Genomic DNA, 27,437 nt, shown 5'->3' with positions numbered 1-27,437 from the left:
TTCAGCGATTTATAACAAAATCTGGAAGCGGTATTGTTCCTTTCTGGGAGAGGTTCCTGTGGATACTTCAAAACCTGACATTCCCAGAATCCTCGACTTCCTGCAACTCGGTTTTGAGAAGGGCCTCCGGCCTAGTACTTTAAAAGTACAGATTGCAGCGCTTAGTATCTTTTTTGATATGTCACTAGCCTCCCATCCTTGGATAGCAAGATTTTCCAGGGCCACGCAGAGAATGAGACCACTTGTGAGAAAATCAACTCCTCCTTGGAACCTAAACCTTGTCCTTAATGCCCTGTGTAAAACCTCGTACTTGTTATCAGAAAATATGGGCATAGCCAATCTCTCCTTTAAAACTGCCTTCCTGATTGCCATCACGTCAGCTAAAAGATTGGGGGAGATGCAGGCTCTTTCCACTCAGGACCCATATCTTCAGATCTTTGACGACAGGATAGTCTTAAGACTTAACCCAGCCTTCCTCCCCAAGGTAGTGTCCTCAACAAATATAAATCAGGAGATAATCCTTCCCTCATTCTGCCAACACCCTAGAAACACAAAGGAAAGGGTCTACCATAACCCTGACGTTAGGGAGACTGTTCTAAAATACCTGGGGGCGACGGAAGGTTGGAGACTGGACACTCACTTGTTCACGATATGGTACAATCAATGATGCCATTCAAAAGTACAACTTGTCCTGCAAAAAAACAAGGCCTCACATGGCCAAGTTGACGGAAAAATAAAAAGTTATGGCCGTGGGAAGAAGGGGAGCAAAAAATGTAAAAGCAAAAATGGAAATACTCCTGGTCCTTAAGGGGTTAAATAAGTTTTTTGTGCATTCCTATTATACAAAAATAAATTAATTCTGCTAATCTTATTTAGTAATGTATTTTAAATAAACATCGCAATGGATACCGACTTTTGCAGCTACTATTGGGTGTTTGGTGTGTTGTCTTGTCTATCAGATTAATGAAAGCATCCAAAAGCTATGTTCACGCATTACATTTTTGCAACTTTTTTTACCAGTTAAAACCTGCTTTTTTTTGGCAGTGAAACGCTGTTTTTTCACTGTTTTCGTTGCATTTTTGCAGCTTTTTTTTTCTTTTTTTATTGGATGTAATTACTTGTGTGATTTGTCTACAGTTGGTTTAATACAGTTAGCTTTATTAACCAAAAACACTTAGGTGCGTTTTTGCACTCTCATTACTTTCTATGGATGAAAACTTCACTGAAAAATATTGCATATGCAGATTTTAAAAACGCTGCAGTCTTCCAATTGTTACGTCACGAAAGAAAAAAGCCAGATGACTTTTCTGAAATCATAGTTTTTGCTGATGTTTTTAAAAAGCAGCTTTTAATTTGCATAAAAAAGAAGCAAAAACGTGAACATGGCCAAAGAGATATTTGACAAATGTGACCGGCCACTTCATTGTGTCTTTTATGTTGTAAGCCTAAGTAATGAAGCTTGTCACCCAGCTTTCCTAGAAACAGATGTCCTTACTGCTTAACTACAGTTTATTGTGACTGGACTAGAGACAAATCTCGGTCTTCTATTTTTGGGATTTTAATAAGTTGAGAAAATTATCAAATTTATATTTTAGTAATAGATTTCTCTCAGTAGGATGCATCCACAATCCATTGTAGGGCCACGTCTGTCCTGCTTCATTGGTCAATAATACAAACGGAAAAGAAAGCAGAACATCACGTTCATGTATGTCAGTGCTGGGGTATACATTTGTGGAGGGGTTCGGTAGCTGAGCTCTCCCCACACACTTGGATGCCGGCTATGTTACATAGCCAACATTTGGTTCTAACAGCAGCATCCCGAGCTCAGCTCTGATTGCTGATTTTTTTTTTTTTTTTTTTTTATAATTTATATGCTGCAGTCAGTTCTTAATTGGTGCACTTATGTGTTACCATGGCACTTGGAAGTCTGAAGGGCCCCTGTTGCTCCAGTCTTGGTACTCCTGGGAAGCTCAGCCATGGACTGAGCTTCATTGGAGACAGTGATTTATAATCTACACTATGTGCAGAATTATTAGGCATGTTTATTTTAGAGGATTATTTTTTATTATTGATCAACAACTATGTTCTCAATCAACCCACAAGACTCATAAATATCAAAGCTTAATATTTTTGAAAGTTGGAGTGGGTTTTTTTTTTTTTTTTTAGATTTGGTTATCTTAGGAGGATATCTGTTTGTGCAGGTAACTATTACTGTGCAGAATTATTAGGTAACTTAATAAAAAACCAAATATATTCCCATCTCACTTGTTTATTTTTATCAGGTAAACCAATATAACTGCACAAAATTTAGAAATAAACATTTCTGACAAGCAAAAGCAAAACACCCAAAAATTAGTGACCAATATAGCCACCTTTCTTTATGATGACACTCAGCAGCCATCCATCCATAGATTCTGTCAGTTGCTTGATCTGTTTATGATCAACATCACGTGCAGCAGCCACCACAGCCTCCCAGACACTGTTCCGAGAGGTGTACTGTTTCCCTCCCTGTAGATCTCACATTTTATAAGGGACCACATGTTCTCTATGGAGTTCAGATCAGGTGAACAAGGGGGCCATTCCATTATTTTTTTTTTTCTTTGAGACCTTTACTGGCCAGCCACGCTGTGGAGTAGTTGGAGACATGTGATGGAGCATTGTCCTGCATGAAAATCATGTTTTTCTTGAACGATACAGATTTCTTCCTGTATCACTGCTTGAAGAAGTTGTCTTCCAGAAACTGGCAGTAGGTCTGGGAGTGGAGCTTCACTCCATCCTCAACCCGAAAAGGTCCCACAAGTTCATCTTTGATACCAGCCCATACCAGTACCCCACCTCCACCTTGCTGGCGTCTGAGTCGGAGTGGAGCTCTCTGCCCTTTACTGATCCAGCCTCTGGCCCATCAAGAGTCACTCTCATTTCATCATCAGTCCATAAAACCTTTGAAAAGTCAGTCTTAAGAAATATGGCAAAACTGGTGGCAAATGGCATCTTGGCAGCTTCACGCTTGATTTTCCTTAATTCATGGGCAGTTATTTTGCGCCTTTTTTGCCCAATACGCTTCTTGCAACCCTGTTGACTATTTGCCATGAAATGCTTGATTGTTCGGTGATCACGCTTCAAAAATTTGGCAGTTTCAAGACTTCTGCATCCCTCTGCAAGACGTCTCACAATTTTGGACTTTTCAGAACCCGTCAAATCTCTCTTCTGACCCATTTTGCCAAAGGAAAGGAAGTTGCCTAATAATTAAGCAAACTTTATATAGGGTTTTGATGTCATTAGACAACACCCCTCCTCATTACAGAGATGCACATCACCTGATTTACTTTAATTGGTAGTTGGCTCTCAAGCCTGAACAGCTTGGAGTAGGACAACATGTATAAAAAGCATCATGTGATCAAAATGCAACTTGCCTAATAATTCTGCACACAGTATATAGTACCATACCATGGTATTGTAATGTATAGTATAATAATCGATCAGACAATCGCAGGTTCAAGTCCCCTAAGAAGATTAAAAAATTAAAATAAAACAAATCATTTAAACAAAAAAGAAAAAAAATCTAGTATATACACATACTAGATGGTGGCCCGATTCTAACGCATCGGGTATTCTAGAATATGCTTGTCAACGTAGTATATTGCCCAGTCACGTAGTATATTGCCCAGCCACGTAGTATATTGCCACGTAGTGTATTGCCCAGTGACGTAGACGTAGTATATTGCCCAGCCATGTAGTATATTGCTCAGTCACGTAGTATATTGCCCAGCCACATAGTATATAGCAGAGTCATGTAGTATATTGCCCAGTTACGTAGTATAAATAAACCTATACTCCCCTTCCGAAGTCCCGTTGGAAGTCCTGTTATACTCACCATTTGCCGCTCCTCGCCACGCTCCCGCTCCATTGCAAGCGGCAAGGTCCTTGTCGTGCAGGACCTGCCGTGACGTCGCGGTCACATGACCGTGTAGCGGTCACATGACCGTGACGTCACGGCAGGTCCTTTTCGCACAGGACTTGTCATGTCGCGGTCACATGACCGTGACGTCATGGCAGGTCCTTCTGCCACACCATCCGTGCGCCCGGAACGTGCCGGTTACATAGCGAGGAGCGGCGTAGGTGAGTATATAATCATTTTTTATTTTTTTTATTATTCTTAACATTCAATGTTTTTACTATTGGCGCTGCATAGGCTGCGTCAATAGTAAAACACTTGGTCACACAGGTTAATAGCAGTGGTAACGGACTGCATTACACCGCGGCATAACGCGATCCGTTGCCGCTGCTATTAACCCTGTGTGAGGGTAGACTGGAGGGGTGTATGCGGGCGCTGGGCAGTGAGTGCGGGGAGTAAGGAGCGGCCATTTTTTTCCAGACTGTGCGCGTCGCTGATTGGTCGCGGCAGCCATGACAGGCAGCTGCCGAGACCAATCAGCGAACGAATAACCGTTACAGAAGGACAGACAGACGGAAGTACCCCTTAGACAAATATATATATATATATATATTTGTGTTACTCACTACTTATATAGCGCCATTAATTCCAAAGCGCTTTACAGACATCATCACTGTCCCCAATGCGGCTCACAATCTACATTCTCTATCAGTATGTCTTTCGAGTCTGGAAGAGAACTGTGGAACCCGGAGGAAACCCACAGAAACACGAGGAGAACAGACAAGCTCCTTGCAGATGTTGTCCTTGGTTGAATTTGAACCCAGGACCCCAGCGCTGCAAAGCTGCAGTGCTAACCACTGAGCCACCGTGCTGCCTTAATTGCTTCTTTCCCCAATTAAAAATAAATAAATAAATAAATAAAACATTAATATATTGGTATTGCCGGGTCTGTAAAAGTCTGAGCTATCAAAACATTACATTAGTCAATACATAAAGAGAGGGAAATCTAAACGCCAAAATTGTTGTATTTCAGGTACCACACCTACCTAAAAAAAATGCAGTGAAATCCTAAATTGTATGTATCCCAACTTGAAATAAATAAAGTCACCAGATTGGCACCCAAAAAAACAAGCATTCCCACAGCTCCTCTGACAGAAAAATAAAAATAATACGAGTCTCTGAAAATGGTGCCACAATTTTTTTTTCACGGCTGCTAGCCAGGCTGAATACATGTGGGGGTTGCCTCTTTGTTCGGGAACTCCCACATACATTTAGCCTGTCTAGCAGCCGTAAATCAAGAAGCTGAGGCAACGAAAACAGAATCTCCGAGCACTACAAAATACTGGGAGACCCGAGCAACAATGCTATTCGCTCATCACTAATGAATACCCTAAAAACTGGTTGAGCTGCAATTTTTTCATCAATTCCAGTAACTTGGAATTTTTCATTCTCATTGTCCAGCACCTTGTAATTTTAAAACTACGACACCTTTTGCTGAAAAGCTAGCCCTCATACGGCCATGTCAGTCAAAAAATAAGTTATGGCTCCAATTAGGGGAGGAAAAACACAAATGTAAAATGTAGTAAATCTCCCAAATGCTCTGTATTCCTGAAGCCTTACCGAGTCCTTCTGATATCGTCATGCAAGTCCGTCGTGAAGATACAATTGTCAGAAATGCTCACTGTTTTCCGTAGCGGCATTGGTCCTGCACTATAGGTTGTTTAGATCCTGCAGAATTGACGTCCCTCAAAGTTAGAACGTTCAAAAGCATTAAATGAAATGGTTATAATTTGTTTTCTCTGTGCGGAGTTTTATGATTTTTATTGGGAATGAACTGCAATTTTATGAGTTGTAGTCATTAGGCCGACAGTGAAGGGAATGGTCACCGGCGTCTTAGAGCTACAGGAGAAGCTTCATTTATGCTATAAGGTATTGAATAGTCTGTAATGTCTCTAAATTACTGTGTACACGCATGTTGTTCCTACTTGGAGACTCGTAAGGACAGAACATGCGTTACCGGTTCCTCATACAATCCGTAGAACATTATATATACGCGTCGTATTTTTTACTAGCCGCATAATAAAATGCCATTATTGCCATGTGTACAGGAATGCTGCGATTTCACTTTAATTCATCCAATTAATTCATTCAATTCTCTATTTAGGCAATGTGGGTCTACGATGAAGACATTGGGATGAATTGCCGGGACATTACGTTTGTACCAGGATTGTATAAAATATTTGATGAAATTCTAGGTGAGTTGTGTGATTGGATTGCGGAGCTCTGCGTATAACGGCTACATGGGAACGCAGAGATGGAAATGCTACTGCTTAATTTAAATTGTCTACTTTAGAAGACCCCGTTTAGTAATAGAATAGATGTCCCGTTTTGCAATATTTTAGGTTTGGTGACGTATATAATAACAATCTGAGCTTTACTTGCCCAGATCCTGCGTAGCCTCTTCACCCCTGCTACCTGAGCTCAGGGCTCATGTTGTCGGACAGCTGACCCACTGAGTTCAGAGGTGTCATAGCTGCAGCTGGTCAGCAAAGTTTCAAAGTGGTCAACATGCAGGGCTGGACCTGGGACGTTTAAAAAAAAAAAAAAAAAGTTCTGCTTGTTATTTTAGAAGTTACTGAACATACGGGGTAAGATATTTCTGAATTCACGACCCTTGTAAAGAGAACATGTCACTTGCCCCAAAAATTCATTAAACATCTTGAAAAAATCCCAGATGTCCCCTGATTCTTCTGCTGTTTTCCGTTTTGCGATGCATTTATCAATTGCAGAGATATTCACATTTTTTGTTTGGAGCGCATCATGTGAAATCTCTGCTTTGTAGTCCAACTGGAAGTTTCTTCAGTTTTTTCTCTGGTCATGTTTCTTTTAATCCTTCTTCCCAGATATATCTATCTAAATTTTTTGAGCAAGTGACATGTTCCCTTTAATAGAAGGGTGTTCTATAGTCAGGATCCTCTCCTCTTGGTCAGAATAGAGTTACATAGCGTCTCTTGCTCTTGAGGACTTGTCTTTTCCTACTACACAAAGAATGCAATGATTTGATTGACCTTTGGATATTCTGTTGAACACTGTCTTACTTCTAGGTTTTCCCTCAGATAATATTCCATCACTTGAGGTCCCAGTATGGGGCCACTTTTGATTTGCTTGTTTTAATAGACCCTTCAAATTGGTTGAAATTGTGCCAAGTAGAGATCTCCTGTAATTTGTCACAGAAATATTAATATTCCTTCCATACTTGCACTCTTTTATATCTTCCAGGGGTAATAATGGCAGCTCCAAATTAATGCCGGAAATACCATGTAACCATATAACTGGTAGTTCACGTCTGTGCTTCTGCAGACATAAGATATGAGCAATACCTGCTACATTTAACATGATGGTTTCTTCATTTCTGCTCAGTCTCGGATTGCAAATCATGTAGTAAAAATTAATATTCCTTCGGTGTGTGGGTGGAAATGGTTGAATATACCGTAATCATACCTTGATTATAGCTGCCCAATATGTCTCCCGATTTCACACGTTTTTTTTTTTGCAGCTGTTTTTTATGCAAATTTTCAGCTACCAGCAAAAGTCTGGGGTTTCTGAAATCTTATGCCCACAACTTATTATTTTTTTCTTGACTGTTTTGTCAAAGAGCTCGGTTTTTGCAAAATGCAACATGTGACTTTTTAGTGTTTTTACAGCATTTTTCACCCATTGAAAGCAATGGCTAGTGCAAAATGCTGCAAAAACCAAGCAAAACATGCACATACTGTGGGGTTGTATGAAGCCATGTCCGGGCAATCGTTCTTCTGTAAATATACTTGAGATCTTTGTGTCCCTTATTATAATCACAGGGACCCCTGTAGCAGTATATGATGCCATTCACTTAATATGCCATAACGCTGGACCGCTGTAGACATTTTAGCAATATTACTGGAATGCGCACCGCCTTTTAATGAGCAATGTTTACTGCATGTGTTCATTTTCTTGGTTGGCTTGAAACCATTTTTCTTTTCATTTTACAGTCAATGCAGCCGACAATAAGCAGAGGGATAAAAACATGAGTTGCATTAAAATTTCCATTGATCCGTAAGTAGAAAAAATAAAATTCTTCCTACTTCATATAATTAATGTTGTTTTCCTATATTCATCTGCGATAGTGGTTTTTAATAGTCAATGCTATCTGGACCCAGAAAAACATTTGTTATTTTAATAGATTGTTTTTCCTTCTTTTTTTCATATTTTTACCCAGATAAATGTTTGCGTAATATGTTTTAATCTTTACAGAAAATTCAGTTCCTATTTTATTCTCTAGTAAATAGGTTATTTTCGAAATCACAATGTGGTAATGATTAAAATGATTAATTATGGAGTTTGTGCCCATATAACTCCATTTTAAATCTCTTTCCTTTTGCACATATCACATATGGTTCGTCAGGGGTATTTGTGAAACGCGCGTCGGGTGTTCGGTGGGTTAGCATATTATTCATTATGTTAATTCTTACCTTTGATTGCTTGTGGGATTTACTTACCTACATTTTATTGGGCATTGTGTCTGTCTATGTCCATATACCCAAATACTATTTAATATTGATTTATATACTTGTTTTGGGAATTGACCTAAGGATATATACACATCTCAGTACCGTGGAATACTGATTCTTATACATGTTTTATGATTTTTTGCTGCATGTATGTTATACCATGCATTGACTCTGCTCTATATGTTCTCGGGTTTCTGACAGTTTCTCAGACACCAATTTTAATAAATTTGTATTGCTGGCATTATTTGCATCTACTGTTCTTGTGAATTGTATTTAATAAAGATTATGATGTTTTAATATATTGGGTTTATTTATTCTGTCCTGGCACTATTCTGGGGTTTTTTATAAACTCAACAGAGCATTTACAGTTGCACATCACTGGTCTGTCATCAGCAATCAACAAACACAATGCTGCACTGCCTAGAAATTACCGGCTGCTTGTGGAGGAGCGCAGTAGTGCTGAGCTCTGCTAGAAGCAGCTAGCAGTAATGTAAAACTGCATGCTGATGGAGAAGGCAGAAGATAATAATGGTCAGGCAGGGTACTGTACAGGAACGGAGCGTGCGCAGAAATGATTGGTGTGGCTAATCTGCACCAAACAGGGGAGAGGCAAGGGACTGCAGCATTGAGGAGAAGCAAGAGGTTGCTGGGAAATGTAGTTTTAGCACATAAAAATGGGACTGCCCATTCTGCCTTGTGAAGCTGGATGCGCCGAGAGGCAGATAGATGAAAAAAAAAGACAGAGGTACAAGAGAGAAACTTTGTGTTGGGCTTAATTTTTATATTTTTACCTGTCTGAATGGGCCTCAATACAATTGCACAGACAGGGTGCAGCGGACCCAAGTAAAATGGCAAATGCACAGGTGCAATACCTAATGAACAGCCAGCCTTCAATCAGGCATTGGCCGTGTGGTACACCAATACACTAAGATATATACTCTGTATGTGGCGTGTTCACACAAGGAATGCAGAGCATCTGGCTCCAGCCTATTAATAACGCCCTATGGCGGGCTGCCCAGTGCTAAAATGCATCCTGTGTGAACAGAGGCCACAGTGTACAGAACCATTTGGGCCCAACTGCGCCCTGCAAAAAATACAACGTGCAAAACAATGTTCTGCATTCCTTGTGTGAACACGCCACATACAGAGTATATATCTTGGTGTATTGGTGTACCACACGGCCAATGCCTGATTGAAGGCTGGCTGTTTCATTAGGTATTGCACCTGTGCATTTGCCATTTTATTTGGGTCCACTGCTCCCTGTCTGTGCAATTGTATTGAGGCCCATTCAGACAGGTAAGCAGCTCTGCCTGTTTTTGGTGTGTTTTCTTGATTTTTTTTTTTTTTCCTTTTTTTGGTGTTTTTTAATTTTTATATTTTATCAACAAGTATGTATTTACTGGGCTTTGCGAAAAATAAGATCATGGAATAACCCTAAGTATCAATTTCTTACTCCAGCAATAGGAAGTAGCAATCCTAAAAGTCAATATCTACTCTCTAATGAGCCTTGTCACATGACTTAAAATAAAAGCCAAAACCAGAATCTCAATTGGCAGATACTGTGTTTCGGCTTATTGCACCTTGTCAGTGCAAAGTAAGAGATCTGGTTTGGCTAAGCATCATCTCTCCTTGTAAAACTGCCACAAGGATTGCCAGCCAGGTTTTCTAGACTGCTGAATGGAAAATGTAACTATTTTGCAGTAATACACCCCAGATTTACTCTTTATGACTGTTGTACATGCTACTCAAGATATCAGGAATCGGGGTCTCCCTGTACCCTCATCGTGCTTCTTCCAGATTACATAGCAACATATCAAAAACCTGCTGACATATCCACTTTAATGGCTTACCTTCTTAATCCCCACTTTTATTTTTGAAGCCATCATTTTATGACCCCTATGACTGTCATTACGAAGCTTCAAGGGACACTGATTTCTGCTATATCCCGTGATGCTGAGGCATCACTGTATAAAGCACAAGCCATTGGACGATTGCATCTTCACGACCCCTAAGGGGGTTAAGAAGAACCGTAAAAAACAAATTTTTAATAAAGGTTTAAATCTCCGCTCCTCCCTTCCCCCCCCATTGAATATAAGGATATAAAAAAAATATACCCATGTGGGTTCACCAATTTACAGAAAAATCAGATCTATCAAAATATAATAACAATTAACCCGATCGGTAAAAACCGTAAACGGAAAAAATTCATAACGCCCAAATTACATTTTTTGTTTGCCACAGTTCTCCAAAAATGCCATAAAAAGCAATCAAGAAGTCACATCTATCCTAAAATGGTACTAATAAAAATATCGTCTTGCCACACAAAAAAAATAAGCCATCACACCTCTCCATCTAACGAAAAATAAAAATGTCACAGGTCTCGGAAAAAGTTAACACAACTCAGAATTTTTTTTTTCACCACTAAAATAATTTTAAAAAATGGACGTGTTTGGTATTGCCATAGTCAAATTGATGAGGATAATCATATTGCTCATTCTCTTCCTTCTCCACTTCTTGTCTACAATCCCCACCCCACAAACTTGCACACCCTCGCAGAAATATTAAACACCTTAATCTACACTCTCTGAATCCCTCCTCCCTCTCACAGACATAAGTTCCCTACACAGTGCAGATGACGCTGCTGCTCTATATAACACCACAATAGCTGTAGCTTTGGAATCTGCTGCCCCACTTACACATACCAAAGCTTGCAAAAATCAGCAGACAGCCCTGGCACACCAGCCTGACCAAAGAACTGAGGCGAGCTTCCAGGGCTGCTGAGCGAAGATGGAAAAGATCCCACTCCAACGAGCACTTCATCGCATTAAAACAGTCCTTCACTACTTTCAAGACCACACTCGCCACAGCTAAACAAACCTACTTCTCATCTCTCATATCCTTTCTGTCTCACAACCCTAAACAGTTATTCAACACCTTCTATTCTCTCCTCCGTCCCCCAGCACCTCCTCCCTCCCCACTCATCTCAGCTGAAGAATAATTTTTCAAGCAGAAGATTGAGAACATCAGAGACCGTTTTAGTAGACAACCATCAGAGCCCTTCCTCCCAACTACCCAGCCCTCCACCTCCAAAACCAACTTCCCCACCATTACAGAAGATCGACTCTCCACTTTACCCTACTACGCTATTTCATTCTTCTCCGCTAGATTTCTAAAACTTAACATGGACAAAACAGAATTCATCGTCTTTCCCAATCTCACGCAACGCCCCACAACGAACATATCCATTACAGTAAACGGCTGCCCACTCTCCCCAGTCCCACAAGCTCGCTGTCTTGGGGCAATCCTTGACACTGATCTCTCCTTCAAACCACATATCCAAGCCCTTTCCACTTCCTGCCGCCTTCAACTCAAAAATATTTCACGGATCCATACATTCCTAAACCAAAAACTGTAAAAACCCCAGTCCATGCCCTCATCATCTCTCTCCTCGACTACTGTAACCTCCTGCTCTGTGGCCTCCCCTCGAACACTCGCACCCCTCCAATCTATTCTAAACTCTGCTGCCCGACTAATCCACCTTTCCCCCCGCTATTCCACGGCCTCTCCCCTCTGTCAATCCCTTCACTGGCTCCCCATTACCCAGACACTCCAGTACAAAACCCTAACCATGACATACAAAGCCATCCACAACCTGTCTCCTCCATACATTTGTGACCTTGTCTCCCAGTACTTTCCTGCACGCAACCTCCGATCCTCACAAGATCTCCTTCTCTACTCCCCTCTAATCTCCTCTTCTCCCAATCGCATACAAGATTTCTCTCGCGCATCACCCCTACTCTGGAACTCTCTACCACAACATATCAGACTCTCGCCTACCATTCAAACCTTCAAAAAGAACCTGAAGATCCACCTCTTCCGACAAGCCTGCAGTAACCACCGATCTCCCAAACCACTGCACGACCAGCTCTGCCCTCGCCTACTGTATCCTCACCCATCCCTTGTAGATTGTGAACCCTCGCGGCCAGGGTCCTCTCTCCTCCTGTACCAGCTGTGACTTGTATTGTTCAAGATTATTGTATTTGTTTTTATTATGTGTACCCTTCTCACATGTAAAGCTCCATGGAATAAATGGCGCTATAATAATAAATAAATAATAATATTGCGTGGTCATCTTACCGCAAAATGTTTACTGTAAAAACCATTCCCAAGAAACTATGTCAGAATTGTTTTTTCCACAATTTCGCCGCACTTGGAATTTTTTTTCCCATTTTTGAGTACACTATGTGATAAAATGAATGGTGTCATTCAAAACTACAACTCGCCCCGCAAGAAACAAGCCGTCATACATGTGGACAGAAAGGGAAGGAAAAAATGGAAATCTCCGCCAAAACAGGCAGAGCGGGGACGGGGTGTGGCAACATCTTGTGTAATTCATGATGAGCTCTGGCATGCCAACCTACCAACCTCCACAAGTATTACTCCAGTCTCTGATTAGAGTACTAAGATTTGGGGCGAGGCATCAGAGCTGCACACCACTTTTAAGATGCACTGGATTCATTTAGAAGCATGTTCTTCGAATAAATCAGGCGCCTCTGACTGCAAAATGCCCCCTCATCAATAGTGGCTCGAAGACCGGTCTTGATGAATCGGGCCTATGTCTCTGCCTATGTGGGACAGGTTGGATGTGCAGCCATCTATCTACTCTTGTTGGTCAATATAAGCAGGGTCGTGTTTGGCCACTTGCATTCAGGAGGGTGGACAGACATGTTTATGGCGGAGCTGCGCTTGTAGTGGTTTTGCCAATAGTCCTTTAAAGTATTGACCAATTGTCTATTAAACAAGTGGAGATGAGGATGTACAAAAAGGTATTCTCAGAATGATGCTAAATTCATAAAATAATCATATGCCACTATTATTTATATATATTTTTGACATAAGAGTAATTCACACTATAAAAATATTTTTTTTTTTTTTGTTCGCAGTGACTCAAATATCATTAGTATTTGGAACAATGGGAAAGGAATTCCAGTGGTGGAGCATAAAGTAGAGAAGGTCTATGTCCCTGCTCTGATATTCGGCCAGTTATTAACTTCCAGCAACTACGATGATGAGGAGAAAAAAGTGACGGGCAAGTTACCGTAATTTGTTTAAATAGCTATCAACACCGAAGTGCTTGTCTATGGAAATAATTCTGTTTCAGGATGACATGTACTGTTTGTAGCATTCGTCTATCATAAGCATTCTGTCTTTTGTATGGACATAATTGCTTGTTTTCAAAATGAAAGTTGAGAACTTCTTTTTTTTTTTTTTTGTGTGTGTGTGTTTTGCAGGTGGCCGCAATGGTTATGGTGCTAAACTTTGCAATATATTCAGTACAAAATTCACAGTGGAAACAGCTTGCAAAGAGTACAAACACAGCTTTAAACAGGTTTGTGACAAGTATTCCCTTATATCAGGACAACACAGTAGGCTGAGCCATGTAAAGTATTCCGATTATATTAATTTCCCTGTGATACCAATTATGAAGACAGACCCTTCTTAGAAACAAACCGGCTTTTTGACTCTTAGCAGTTGCTAATTATTATAGGAGGATGCAAGCAGCCTAATATAATTGAAGAACTGTCCAAGTAACTTTGGATCCAGCAGAGTACATTGTTAGGCTATGTGAACACCAAGTTTGTCGAGGAGTTTTTGGAATAGAAACTGAGTAGAAACTTTCCGAATCAAATACTCTTCCAAATCTCAAAATTCATTAAAGGGGTTGTCCACTACTAGGACAACCACTTCTTAAACTAGATGTTCATCCCCGATAAAATAATAAATCCTATACTCACCTGCGGTGCCGGCGCCTTTCCATTGGTGTCAGTACTTTCTCTTCCCGGGGCTGTGATGAGGTGTTGTGACAAGTGACGCCTTTGTCCAATAAGTGCTGGCATCGCTGTCTCCACCTTTGGACAAATTGAACATGAAGAGGAAGTCAAGGATCATCTGCAACCAGGACTTCCTCTTCATGTTCCGTTGTCCGAAGGCAGAGATATCTGGTTGTCATGCTGACCCATCGGTGACCTGCCATCATGTGATGGGGTCACCGATGTGGGGGATTAGTGACGTGCTTCCGGTGCGATCACATTAAATGCCACTGTCAGAGATTGACAACGGCATTTACTGGGTTAACAGCTGCGGGTGGATCGCGTTTCCACCCGCGGGTTTTAGGGACACATGTCAGCTGTTCAAAACAGCTGACATGTACCGGGAATTCGGGAAAGATGTGGCTCCGTACCGGAGCCCACATCAAAGGGAAGGACATGACATGGGCAGTACATGTACGGCGCATGTTGTGAAGGGGTTAAAAGACGTTGTATGCACACACCCTTAGTGTAGCCTTCAATGTTGGAACACGGAGGACAATCCGTAATGGACGCCCCATCCTATGACCCCCTATATGCTTTGATAAGACGTATAGATGGAGTTTTTTGGCTTAAACAACTCTTTTTAAATCAGTATTCTTGTTTTCTAAACTATTTTGAATTTGGTTTAATAGCAATAGACCTTTTTCAGGTAATCCCACTCACATCGAACATTTTACAGGATTTGTACGTCGTACAGAACTGACTGTACGCCTGTATGGGCAGGAGGCTTCTAAGTTGTCTCCTCCTTACAGCTATCCTTCCTGTAAATCATGCACACTTAGTTTAGTTGCGCATGCATGTTTTTCCAATGAGAAGAAATATTCTGGCGGCTTATTTCCCATGCAAACAAACAATTGGGCATCTTGAAATCCAACATGTCCAATTCGTTTTTACCCGACATATGCTGTTTCTGGAGGTCCACTGCCTCTGAATTTGGCTGGTTTGTCAGTCTTTACTTGGTGTATAAGTTCTTCCAGATTTTGTGTACACGCTAGAGTCGTCATGACCGTTTATGTATTTTAGATAGGAGAATAATTGCACACTTTAACAGTTCTCTTTTGCATCCAGATCTGGATGAACAATATGCAGAAGACCTCAGACCCGAAAATTAAGTTTTTTGACGGCGATGACTACACATGTATCACATTCCAGCCAGATTTAGCCAAGTTCAATATGGAGAAATTAGACAAGGATACCGTGGCTCTCCTAACAAGAAGAGCTTATGATGTTGCTGGCTCCTGCAAAGGTGTCCGAGTGATGCTGAATGGGAAAAAACTTCCTGTAAGTTGGATATAATGTCTTCAGGCTGGGAACCTATTGGGCTCGAGACTTGCTGCCTATTCATTCTCACTCTTTTATAGATAAATGGATTCCGCAGTTACGTAGATCTTTACGTAAAGGAGAAATTGGATGAGACGGGTGTAGCTCTGAAAGTAGTCCATGAACTTGTGAACGAGCGGTGGGATGTGTGCCTCACATTGAGCGAAAAAGGCTTTCAGCAGATCAGTTTTGTAAATAGTATAGCTACCACAAAGGTAAGGAGGTGGATAGCTCCACTTTTATACACTCATATGTTAGATTATATGTCATAAATAGAGATGAGTGAATATGTTCGGGTGCCTCCTTATTAGGAAAGCTATAGGGCTTACCGAATAACCCGGCTTCCTGGATCGCTCCTGCTGATGAGCTGTCCGGTGCCGGAGCTCCATGTGTCGCAGCTTTTGGACTGTCACAACACATGCATGGAGAACTTGCCCAATAAGGAGGGAGCCGAACATGTTCGCTCATCTCTAGTCGTCTTAAATCCTGATGGACAATGGCCTCCAGCTCACTAATGTTCTTGGGTTTGTGTGCTGCAACCTCCTACTTCAAATCTCTCCAAAGATTTTCTATGGGCTACATGTTGAGTGACTGATGGCCACTGCTGAATCTACCAGGACTACTTCTGAAACCAAGTCTTTTGGAGTACTGTATGCTTGGGGTCATAGGCCTGCTGGGTAATCCATGAATATGGAGCTGGAGACTAACCCATATTTCGCGTCTCTTGTGCTTTGGTGTCCGTTGTTGCGGCACTTATGCATTACCTGTTGTAAATATGATCTCTGGGGATTTGTTCCCCAAAGTGTGTTATTATGGATTCATGAGCCAGCAGTCTAAATACTTACATTTTACTTTGTATGTAAAGATGACCTGTCATTTTGGTGTATCCTTCAATTTTCTGACTTGTGTGATTAAAGCCATTCTTCTCATAGGGTGGTAGACACGTGGACTATGTTGTGGATCAGATAGTATCTAAGCTCATTGAAGTTGTGAAGAAAAAGAATAAAGCTGGAGTTTCTGTGAAGCCATTCCAGGTAACGTGCCCTTCTCTTTTCTGGACTATTTCTATTGCTTTTCAATACTGCAGTTACTCTCATTTAAGAAACTAGAATAAATGTGTAGTGTTTACCTCGTGGCAAGCTCTCCTGTGTCTCGGGCATGGGGCTGGCTACAAGCGTAGACCTACAGCTGCCCAGGCCACTTTATGTGGGCCAGTGAGCCCCAGACACTCATGCCTCTCCAGTGGGGTGTCTCTATGGTTTAGGGATCAGATCGGTTGAGTTTCATCAGAGGTACACTTGAAATTGGTGACACCAAAAATCAGCACAAATGGAAATATATTTTTTTATACTAATAAAGGAGTTGGAGTATTTGATTTGCTTTGCCCTGATCTTGTTGCCTGCCACAATTATCTATTTGTTTTTTGTGTATTTCAGGTGAAGAATCACGTTTGGGTTTTTGTCAATTGTTTGATTGAGAACCCCTCCTTTGACTCCCAGACAAAGGAGAACATGACCCTCCAGCCAAAAAGTTTTGGGTCAAAGTGCCCGCTCTCTGAGAAGTTTGCGAAAGCTGTAAGTGTTGCTTTCTAAAGTTATTGTCTTTTGCTTGAATTTCTCACCTTTGGTCCTAACTGTGAAGCCGACTTCAAAAATGCTTTCTCATTAAATCCAAAAATCTGACAGTTTTGTCACTGGTGGCTCAGCTACTTGGTAATTTATAATAATTCTGTCCTTTCTGTATTGGAAATCCGCTGCTCGTATACCAACATCCTGGTATTTATTTGTGGATGTGACCTGAATCACAGAAGCCAATGTAATCAGGCAGTGCTTCGGTGTAAAGCATAGCGAGAAAAGAAACCTATTACCATGATTAGGCAGCAGGTGGATGTGATCTACTTCAGACATTGGACATTGCGGCTAGCCTAAAATGACCTATTGTTTGTCCTAATTATGTGGGGTTAAAAAGCCGCCAACTTCTTAGAGATGGGGAATAACATTATAACTGGGTATGCCCAATATTGTGGGTGGTTTTTTTTTTCTCAACGTTAATATTCCAACAGGATTTCAATGCTTTACTGATATGCTTTCTTTCTGTTCAAATTTTGTTTTCCTGCTTTATTTGCTCAGGCATCAAATTGTGGCATTGTAGAAAGCATTTTAAATTGGGTCAAATTTAAGGCCCAAACACAACTAAATAAGAAGTGTTCTTCTGTGAAGCACAGCAAAATTAAAGGCATTCCCAAACTGGATGATGCAAACGATGCTGGTAAGTCGTGTGTGAAACGAGGAGACAATGTCCATAGTATGATGGGACACAAAAAGGAAGCCTAAAGGGATCCTGTCATGTCACCTAACACTGTAAAGGGTTAATCTGCAGGTTATTCCAATTCAGCTCAGCCACCTTACGGGAAGTGCAGTTACTGGGAGAAAATGAACTATATTCCTCCCGAGAGCCGCCGGCTTTCAGTCATAAAGGCAGGCACATGACATTGTGAGAGGCGATAGTAAGCACACCCTAGCACTTTGATTGACAGTTCACACTGAAAATGCGTCTGTGTACAGACAACTGTCAAAGTACTGGGGTGTGCTAACATCTACCGCTAACAATCCTGTCTGAAGATGTTCCGGGCACACCAGTATGACTGAAAGCCAATGGTTCCTGGGGGGGAATGAAGCTCATTTTCTCCCGGTAGCTGCGGATTAACCCTATATCCGAAGGTTAATAGCATTATGGGATATGACTAGTGATGAACGACCGTGCTTTGATAAGGTGTTATCCGGGTGTGCTAACCAAGTGTCTTCGGCGTGCTTGAATAATATGTTTGAGTCCTCATGACTGCACTGCCACAAATCCAAAAATGGATCGTGACAATCAGGTTATCAAGTAGATATGCTCTGATAATATATTGAAAGAACACAAGAGGGCGCAATACCAGGAAGGGAACAATAATATATCAACACAAGCTTCTTTTTTTTTTTCATGAATTATTCCAATTGAAAATGATTGTAGACCACGTGGAGATTTTAGTCCCAGAGGGCTTTCACAAGATGAGATATTAATTACATATTGTGGAGGTAAAGCATATGGACCATTTTTGGTTTTAGATATTCACCAATTTCCTTTTCTTGGTCACAAGTCATGGGACACACTATATTCCGATTACTAGGTTTACGTTCTAAAATATTTAGAATCCTCAGTGGTTGATACCTTCTAACACGGTACCAAGATATTTATCTTTCCTGTACGTTCTCCTAGGGATATAGCATCTGCTATATGGGCTTGAGTTTCTGAATAGACAGTACTGTTAAGCTGTAGACACAGACATCATGCCTTGGCTCTGCAATAATGTAACAGAATTAGAGCTGCAAGGAAAAATCTCAAATATGTTACCTCTAAGTAGTGACTTGAATATTTAATAAAACAACTGCTTTTTTAGGTGGTAAACATTCCTTGGACTGCACTCTTATTCTGACTGAAGGAGACTCTGCCAAATCTCTGGCTGTGTCTGGATTGGGCGTCATTGGTCGTGACCGGTATGGTGTATTCCCTCTCAGGGGAAAAATTCTCAACGTACGAGAAGCTTCTCACAAACAGGTGAGTGCATCCTACATGGCAATATTACTCTTTAATCTCACAAAATGTATACGGCCCTAAGTATAGACAAATGTGCTGCAATCCTTTTGGTTCCTAACTCTGGCATCTCGTTAGTTATCAGCGATTTCATGTCCTCTTCTGTTATTGTGCCGGACCCTCGATATTTCTGGATTAACAGTAAGGGCATTATTACAAGCAGGGCTGTGGAGTCGGTACAACAAACCTACCCCGCCTCTGACTCCTCAATTTATTATTATTATTATTATACATTTTTATAGCGCCATTTATTCCATGGCGCTTTACATGTGAATACGGGGCAAATATAGACAAATACATTAAACATGAGCAGATAACAAGGCACACGAGTACATAAGGAGGGAGGACCCTGCCCGCGAGGGCTCACAGTCTGCAGGGGGTGGGTGAGGATACACTAGGAGAGGGTAGGGCAGGTTGCGCGGCTGTTCAGTAGGTTGAGGATCACTGCAGGCTGTAGGCTTGTCGGAAGAGGTGGGTCTTCAGGTTCTTTTTGAAGGATTCTATGTTAGGCGAGAGTCTGATGTGGATGACTCTGACTCCACACCTCCGACTCCACAGCCCGGGTTATAAGCCACTCTTCTATTATTTGCATACACAGTTATGTAGAAAGTAATAGCAGTCTAACATCACTAATGTGTTTTATTACTATTTTTGGCACAAAAAAATTCATACAACATAGGAAAAAAATCCTGACTAGGTGTGGGCGAGTAATGGGCAATCAACAGTCATGACATGCACGCTGCTAATTGGGTGAAATTGACTTTGAATGAATGAGGGGGTTCTAATTAACAGCAATGCGGACTTCAATTAGTGAGGTAATTAATTCTGTGAAGAAACATTTCAATTATTGCCCTTATTTAAAGGAGGGCAACAAATGTTTTACCTGCTGCTTTTAGCCTTTGCTCAGTGAGTAAAATGGGTTGTTCCGGACATTGCTTCAAAAGAGCGAGAACTGTGATCAAGAAGTTGATTGGAGAGGGGAAAACATATGAAGTAATGTAGAAAATAATTGCATGCTCAACATAATAGATTTCCAATTCTTTAAAATGGCAAACAAAACCCGAAACATGTGGTAGGAAAATAAATACCATCCGTATAGATCTTAGAATCCTAAGAATGGCAAAGAAGCATCCAGTCATCCGCTCCAGCGAGATCAAAGAAGATCTTCAGTTGCAAATATCAGAATATGCCTATGTGAAGCCACACTATTTGCAAGAAACCCTTGTGAAGTAATGGTGAAAAAAATACATGTTGAAAAGGTTACAGTTTGCCAAAGAACACATTGATTGGCCTAAAGAGAAATGGCGCAACAGTCTATGGACAGAGAAGAGCAAGATGGTCTTTATTGGGTCTAAAGGCCGCAGACCGTCTGTGAGAATTCAAGCCACAGTAGCCTGTGAAGACTAAATCATGGAGGTGCAAGCACAATGGTTTTGGGATGTTTCTCATAATATGAAGTTGAGCCCATTTAGCGCATACCAGGTACCATGGACCAGTTTAAATATATCAGAATACTGGAAGAGGTCATGTTGCCTTGTTCCGAAGAAGTAATGCCCTTGAAATGGATGTTTCAGCAGGACAATGGCCCCAAGCACATCAGCAAGTGGGTAATATTATGGTTCCAGACCAACAAGATGGATGTTATGTGGCGAGCCAAATCCCCAGACCTCAATCCAATTGAACATTTGTGGAGTGACATAAAAAATGCTGTTTTTCATACAAGACCTAAGAATACGAAAAAACTGTGGACTGTCTGGTCAGTTTGAGCTTTTTCTCAGTTGTTTTAAACACACTACTATTTTGCACATAACTGTAGACTCCTGTAAAAGTCTATGTAAATCTTTACAGCAAAGTGCATCTACTACTATACAAAGTAAAATGTAACTTGAAGACACAAAAGAGCATAGTAGAACCAAAAACACTCAGTTTCAAAAAATCACAGTAATCCGCAAGTGCTAGTAAAAACATGCAAAAACAGGGTATTTGGTTGATACGTTTTTTTGTAGAAAATGTATACTAAGCTGCTCCACCAAACGTCAAGGTATACCCATATCAGAGCAGTCCTAACTGATGTATGCAATCCCTATCTGATGTATTTAAAAACCTGATCATCTGTATATTACCTGTGTGAACAGGGTTCAGAGAGGAAAAGTCCATGTGGACATGCTGAGTGGAACAACTTTTGTGCAGATAGCCCAAGAGGAGTGGTGGGTAACTCCCTAGTCTTGTAGACACAAGAGAACAATAATGGAAACAGGAACACATGGGCTACTCGCACAGTGAACAAGTCTGTAGGAACGTGCTCACACACCACCAAGAAACTTGAAGACACAAAAGAGCATAGTAGAACCAAAAAACACTCAGTTTCAAAAAATCACAGTAATCCACAAGTGCTAGTAAAAAGATGTAAAAAACAGAGTATTTGGTTAATACGTTTTTTGCAAAAAATGTATACTAAGCTGCTCCACCAAACGTCAAGGTATACCCATATCCGAGCAGTCCTAACTGTAGACTCCTGTAAAAGTCTATGTAAATCTTTACAACAAAGTGCATCTACTACTATATAAAGTAAAATGTAGTCTATTACTGACACCTGGTAGGGGCCAAATTATCAGATGATGCTGGATTTTTGGGCGATCAATCAGATATATTTCTCAGACCTAAAAAAAATTTGAAGGTGCAGCCCACAGTCTAATGTGTATTGAGGGTCTCGAGAGATGATGTCGGGGCATAGAAGTAATCCACTTTAATCAGCTGTCATGTGCTTTTAACAACCGCGTGTAGATAGGAGCGCCACCTTTGGCTGTTAAAGGGAACCTGTCACCCCGAAAATCGCGGGTGAGGTAAGCCCACCGGCATCAGGGGCGTATCTACAGCATTCTGTAATGCTGTAGATAAGCCCCTGATGTTACCTGAAAGAGGAGAAAAAGACGTTCTATTATACTCACCCAGGGGCGGTCCCGCTGCTGGTCAGGTCATACGGGCGTCTCCGGTCCGCTGCGGCGCTTCCCATCTTCATTACAAGACGTCCTCTTCTGATCTTCAGCCACGGCTCCGGCGCAGGCGTACTTTGCTCTGCCCTGTTGAGGGCAGAGGATAGTACTGCAGTGCGCAGGCGCCGGAAAGGTCAGAGGCCCGGCGCCTGCGCACTGCAGTACTTTGTCTGCCCTCAACAGGGCAGAGCAAAGTACGCCTGCGCCGGAGCCGTGGCTGAAGATCAGAAGAGGACGTCTTGTAATGAAGATGGGAGGCGCCGCAGCGGACCGGAGACGCCCGTTTGACCTGACCAGCAGCGGGACCGCCCCTGGGTGAGTATAATATAACGTCTTTTTCTCCCCTTTCAGGTAACATCGAGGGCTTATCTACAGCATTACAGAATGCTGTAGATAAGCCCCTGATGCCGGTGGGCTTACCTCACCCGCGAATTTCGGGGTGACAGGTTCCCTTTAAACAGTTAATTCCCACCGTCAATCTCTGACAGCAGGATTTAACAAGCGCCAGCCAGAATTGCATCACAAATCCCACCAATCAGTGCCCCTGTCCTGTGATGGGTTGTCATAACAGTCGGGGGGTCTGCGGAAGACCCCCGGCTCATGGCCGGTGTTGATAGAAGATTGTCATTTCTGGTCTACATAGCAGCGCTATGTATAGCACATGCGATAGGACCATTTCCACTTCAAGTCTCCTGATAAAACTATTAGCTTCTGTGAAAAGTAAGAAAAAGTTTTTAAAAATATGGAATTTAAAAAAAAAACAGCTAAAGTTCAAATCACCCATTGAAAATAATACAATTGAAAAAAATACACATACTTGGTATCTCTGCGTTCTGAAATGTCCGATCTATCAAAATCTAAAGTAAATGAATCTGATCTGTAAACAGAAAAAAAATTGAAACAAAACAATTACCGGGGGGAGGGGAGGGAGTTCGGCCGCCGCAACTTTGCAATTCAACAGTTCAGGTCACAAAAAATAAGCCATCACACAGCCCCAGATCCCAGAAAATGAAATGCGCGGGTCTCGAAAAATGGCGATAAATGCAAGAACTTGTCTTCATACAAGTTTTGTAATTATTTTTCTTTCAATTTTTGTTTTATTGATAAAAAATAAACAATACATGTTAATTTGCCTACCGATTTAAGGATTGTGATCTTGTGGATCTTCTGGACATAATATTGCACCTTTGCCAGTGTCACAACATTTTGGTATGTTTTGAAAATGAATCTCTGTTGTATGTTCACACACCGCTTTTTTGGGAAAAGGGCACTTATGGTAAATGCCAAAAAAACACTGCGGCAATTTCTCATTTGTGCAGGTTACAAAAAGGCAAAGTATGATTTCAGAATGAGCTATTATTTTCCTGCTACTGTAAAATCCTAAATTTTTTCCCACTTAATATATGGGGAAAAAAATGCAAGGTGTGAACACTCTTCTCATTTTCTTTATTTCTGTTTGTCCTCAGATTATGGAGAATGCGGAGATCAACAATATTATTAAAATTGTGGGCTTGCAATACAAGAAGAGCTACGACGACCAGGAGTCCCTCAAGTCTTTGCGTTATGGCAAGATCATGATTATGACTGATCAGGTAATTTCGGGCAAACCTTCCCCAAGAAATGAATTAGTCTTATTGTGATCTATTTCTTGTACCTTACCATCATCCACCAGGTTGTAGCATTATAGATGTCTACACTGTCTGTAAGGCTTTTCTGTGTTCTAAAATAATACACATAGGAAACTAAATCATCTATAGCAGGTGATATATAACCACCCGACCAAGCATACATCTTGTAGTCATATATTGCATTAATTTTCTACATATCTGGACTGTAGACAGTATTCTTGCTTCGTATGGAAATTACACTGTCACTATGTTGGTGGCTTTGTTATTTTTACTTTGACTATTTCTGATACAATGCCGCCAGGTCAGTAATTGTTTTTGTCTTTGTACAGGATCAAGATGGCTCTCATATTAAAGGTTTACTAATTAATTTTTTCCATCACAACTGGCCGTCGCTGTTGAAACACAATTTCCTAGAAGAATTTATCACGCCAATTGTTAAGGTACATAGTAACAGATTTTTTTCTGCTTTCATAGAGAGGTTTCTTGTTGGGACACACGTAACCTGTGAATGTCTTTTTGTTTTGAAAGGCAACGAAAAATAAGCAGGAGTTGTCGTTCTACAGTATTCCAGAGTTTGATGAATGGAAAAAGCAAATCGAAAACCAGAAACTTTGGAAGATAAAGTACTACAAAGGTGCAGACTTCTTTTTTTTTTTTTTTTTTTTTTTAATAAAGTAGGGGACAAAAACAACTTTTGTTCAGGAAATGTGTACTGTTCTCTTATTCTTCATCTTGTCATTCTCGAATTTAGTGATGTCAGATTTACAAGGGAAATAATCACTGATTAATAAGTTAATGACAAATATTTTGGAAGGAGTGGAAAATATATTATTTGTACACGAGTAAGAAATTATTGTATGTATGAAAAATACAAACAGATGTAATTAACTATTCCTGTTAACCATACACTTGCCCAATATCTGCTGGATGGTTGCCTGAGCACCCGCAACTTTCCGGATAGACTTGCAACACTGTGTCTCCCTCTGGTCAGATCAAGAGGAGGGAGTGCTGCACATACTCTTTTAAAGTCTTCGATGACTCCGTAGTGCAGACTTTTGAATCCTGACAAGTATGCATGCATAGTGTCAAGATTCACCAGTATTGACCGTGAGAGCAGGGAGGTCACATGACCTCAAGTTTGTGATTTGCATATGTGCGGTCACATGCCGACTAGACATGAACTGCGTTTCTCAAGTCATTTATGTTGAGAGAAGCCAGGCATGTCTAGTCGGAATGTGGCTGGTAATATGCAAATCACATACTTGTCACCAGCAAGACCGGTGAATCCTGACAGCATGCATACTACACACTGTCAGGATTCAGAAGTCTGCAGTCACTCTTAAGTGGCTTGTCAGAAGACTGGACAACCCCTTTAATCATTGTATCTGCCGATCGTAATGGGGATAAAATTCAGGAATAAGCAGATATACATTTTATATTACTCAGGTTTGGGTACAAGTACTTCAAAGGAGGCCAAGGAATATTTTGCAGACATGGACCGACACAGAATTATTTTTCGATATGCTGGGCCAGAGGACGATGCTGCCATTACTCTGGTAAGAAACAAAGCCATTCTATGTCACCCCAGCATATTAGTTAGCGTGTATGTATATAGTATATATTTATACTCTAATAGTTGGCTAATTATTTATCTGCTGTACAAACAGTCCTGATCATTGTGCTGGTCTGTGATGTGTTGGTGGTTTTCAGTACCTTGCTTTATGACCAAGTGTACCAAGCACATAATTCTGAATACGCAGCAACACTGTGACCTCCCCCCATTTCCAGAGAGGCTTAATTTTGGTGTTGTGTTATTGCGGTGGCAATAGACTGCTTGCTTAAGTCACTATGTCCACTTACATAGGGTCAATAATGCAAGAGACAAATGCTCAGCAAAAAGTAGCCTCCAGCATCATCCACGACACGTGGCGTGGTAAGTTTCTTACCATGCTCTTTATATTGACATGCCAAAAAGTGCGTTTCCTTATTTGAGTTTCTGTTACAGCTGTATAGACTGCATTCCCTTGTTGCCCATTGTGTTTTTCACGCATTTTAGAAGTTTCTTATTCCGTTATTACCTGAACCCTGCAGGCTTTCAGCAAAAAGAAAATTGATGACCGAAAAGAATGGCTCACAAATTTCATGGAGGACAGACGGCAGCGGCGATTGCATGGCCTGCCGGAGGTAATGTACATAAAGGAGAAAGATAAAACCGCGCTCTGGGAGAGCCCTTGCATCTTCTCATTGTATATTTTCGCCTCTTGCAGCAATTTTTGTATGGTACGGCCACAAAGCACTTAAGTTTCAATGACTTCATTAATAAGGAGCTGATATTGTTCTCGAACTCTGACAACGAGCGCTCAATTCCTTCTCTGGTTGATGGTAAGTAAAAGTTTATTGGTGCCGTTCAGGTTTTACCTATTTCTATAATGCTGAGCCCATATAGAGGGGTTTTATGCAAATGGCAAATGTAGTCAAGCGCACAGTTTTGAGTTCATAAAGAAAAAAGGTTTTGCTGCCATTATGTACTGTACATAATTTAAGTGACCGCTGCAGTCAATCACTGGCCTCAGTTTAACCCCATCACGACATTGCGATTTTCCATTTTTGTGCTTTCGTTTTTTGCTCCTTTTCTTCCCAGAGCCATAACGTTTATTATTTTTCCATCAATGTATACGTGTGAGCGCTTGTTTTTTGCGGAACAGGTTATACTTTTGAGTGACACGATTAATTTTAACATGTCATGTACCGGAAAAAAGGAGAAAAAATTCCAAGTTCGGTGAAATCGTAAAATGTGCAATTCCATAATTGTTTTTTCGTTTTTTGTTACTATGTTCACTTAATGCTAAAACTTACCTGGCAATATGATTCCGCAGGTCAGTATGAGTACGCAGATGCCAAACATGTGTAGGTTTTTTTTTTTATTTAACCCCTTTACAACCTCTAACGTACCTATGTCATAGGTCGCCTCCACCTCTTTGATTCTGGCTTCGGCGCTGTGCCTGCATCTTTTCAGACACATGACAACTGATCTGATAAGCTGTCATGGCCCCTAACAGCTGCAGGTGTAATCACAATCCTCCCGTGGTTGTTAACATGTTGATTTCCCCTGTCATGCTCTGACAGCGACATTCAACATGCCTGCTCCAGAAGTGCGTCACTAGCTCCACCCATTCGCACCTCTGACACGTGATCGTGGGGCGCCGATGGGTTGGCATGACAACCCGGAGTCTGCAGGGAACCCCTGTGGTTGTCATTGCAGATCTGCTATGAGCGCTGCTCTGTGGCCGATGTTCATAGCAGATGAGCATTTCTTCTACACATAACCGTTCTGAAGCCATGATCTGTGTAACACAAACAATCAGAAGATCGCAGCTTCTTAATATTGAAACAAGTAAAAAGTGAAAAAAAGTTGTTTTTATTTTTTAATTAAATTTCAAATCACCCCCCTTTCTTTATCGCCTCTCATTGGGGGACACAGGAACCATGGGTGTATGCTGCTGCCACTAGGAGGCTGACACTATGCAAATAAAAAAGTTAGCTCCTCCTCT

The 27,437-nt window shown here is 41.1% G+C and overlaps 1 protein-coding gene across 2 annotated transcripts in view; it reads left to right on the top strand.

The window, feature by feature from the left end:
* Positions 1-27,437, top strand: part of TOP2B (DNA topoisomerase II beta) — a 149,379-nt gene that overhangs the window by 34,921 nt on the left and 87,021 nt on the right. For both annotated transcript variants that reach the window (XM_069729994.1, XM_069729995.1), the window contains exons 3-18: positions 6,060-6,150; positions 7,924-7,987; positions 13,386-13,531; positions 13,734-13,831; positions 15,381-15,593; positions 15,674-15,847; positions 16,565-16,666; positions 17,069-17,206; positions 17,762-17,900; positions 19,072-19,229; positions 23,725-23,850; positions 24,216-24,326; positions 24,415-24,520; positions 25,333-25,442; positions 25,978-26,070; positions 26,154-26,268. In XM_069729994.1, coding sequence (XP_069586095.1) covers positions 6,060-6,150; positions 7,924-7,987; positions 13,386-13,531; positions 13,734-13,831; positions 15,381-15,593; positions 15,674-15,847; positions 16,565-16,666; positions 17,069-17,206; positions 17,762-17,900; positions 19,072-19,229; positions 23,725-23,850; positions 24,216-24,326; positions 24,415-24,520; positions 25,333-25,442; positions 25,978-26,070; positions 26,154-26,268 — 1,984 coding nt within the window. The remainder of the gene's footprint in view (positions 1-6,059; positions 6,151-7,923; positions 7,988-13,385; positions 13,532-13,733; positions 13,832-15,380; positions 15,594-15,673; positions 15,848-16,564; positions 16,667-17,068; positions 17,207-17,761; positions 17,901-19,071; positions 19,230-23,724; positions 23,851-24,215; positions 24,327-24,414; positions 24,521-25,332; positions 25,443-25,977; positions 26,071-26,153; positions 26,269-27,437) is intronic.

The sequence above is a fragment of the Ranitomeya imitator genome, chromosome 6 (genome assembly GCF_032444005.1).
Source record: "Ranitomeya imitator isolate aRanImi1 chromosome 6, aRanImi1.pri, whole genome shotgun sequence".
In the NCBI taxonomy this organism is placed as follows: domain Eukaryota; kingdom Metazoa; phylum Chordata; class Amphibia; order Anura; family Dendrobatidae; genus Ranitomeya; species Ranitomeya imitator.
The sequence above is the reverse complement of the archived record's forward strand: the minus strand, read 5'-3'. Positions and strand labels throughout refer to the sequence as shown.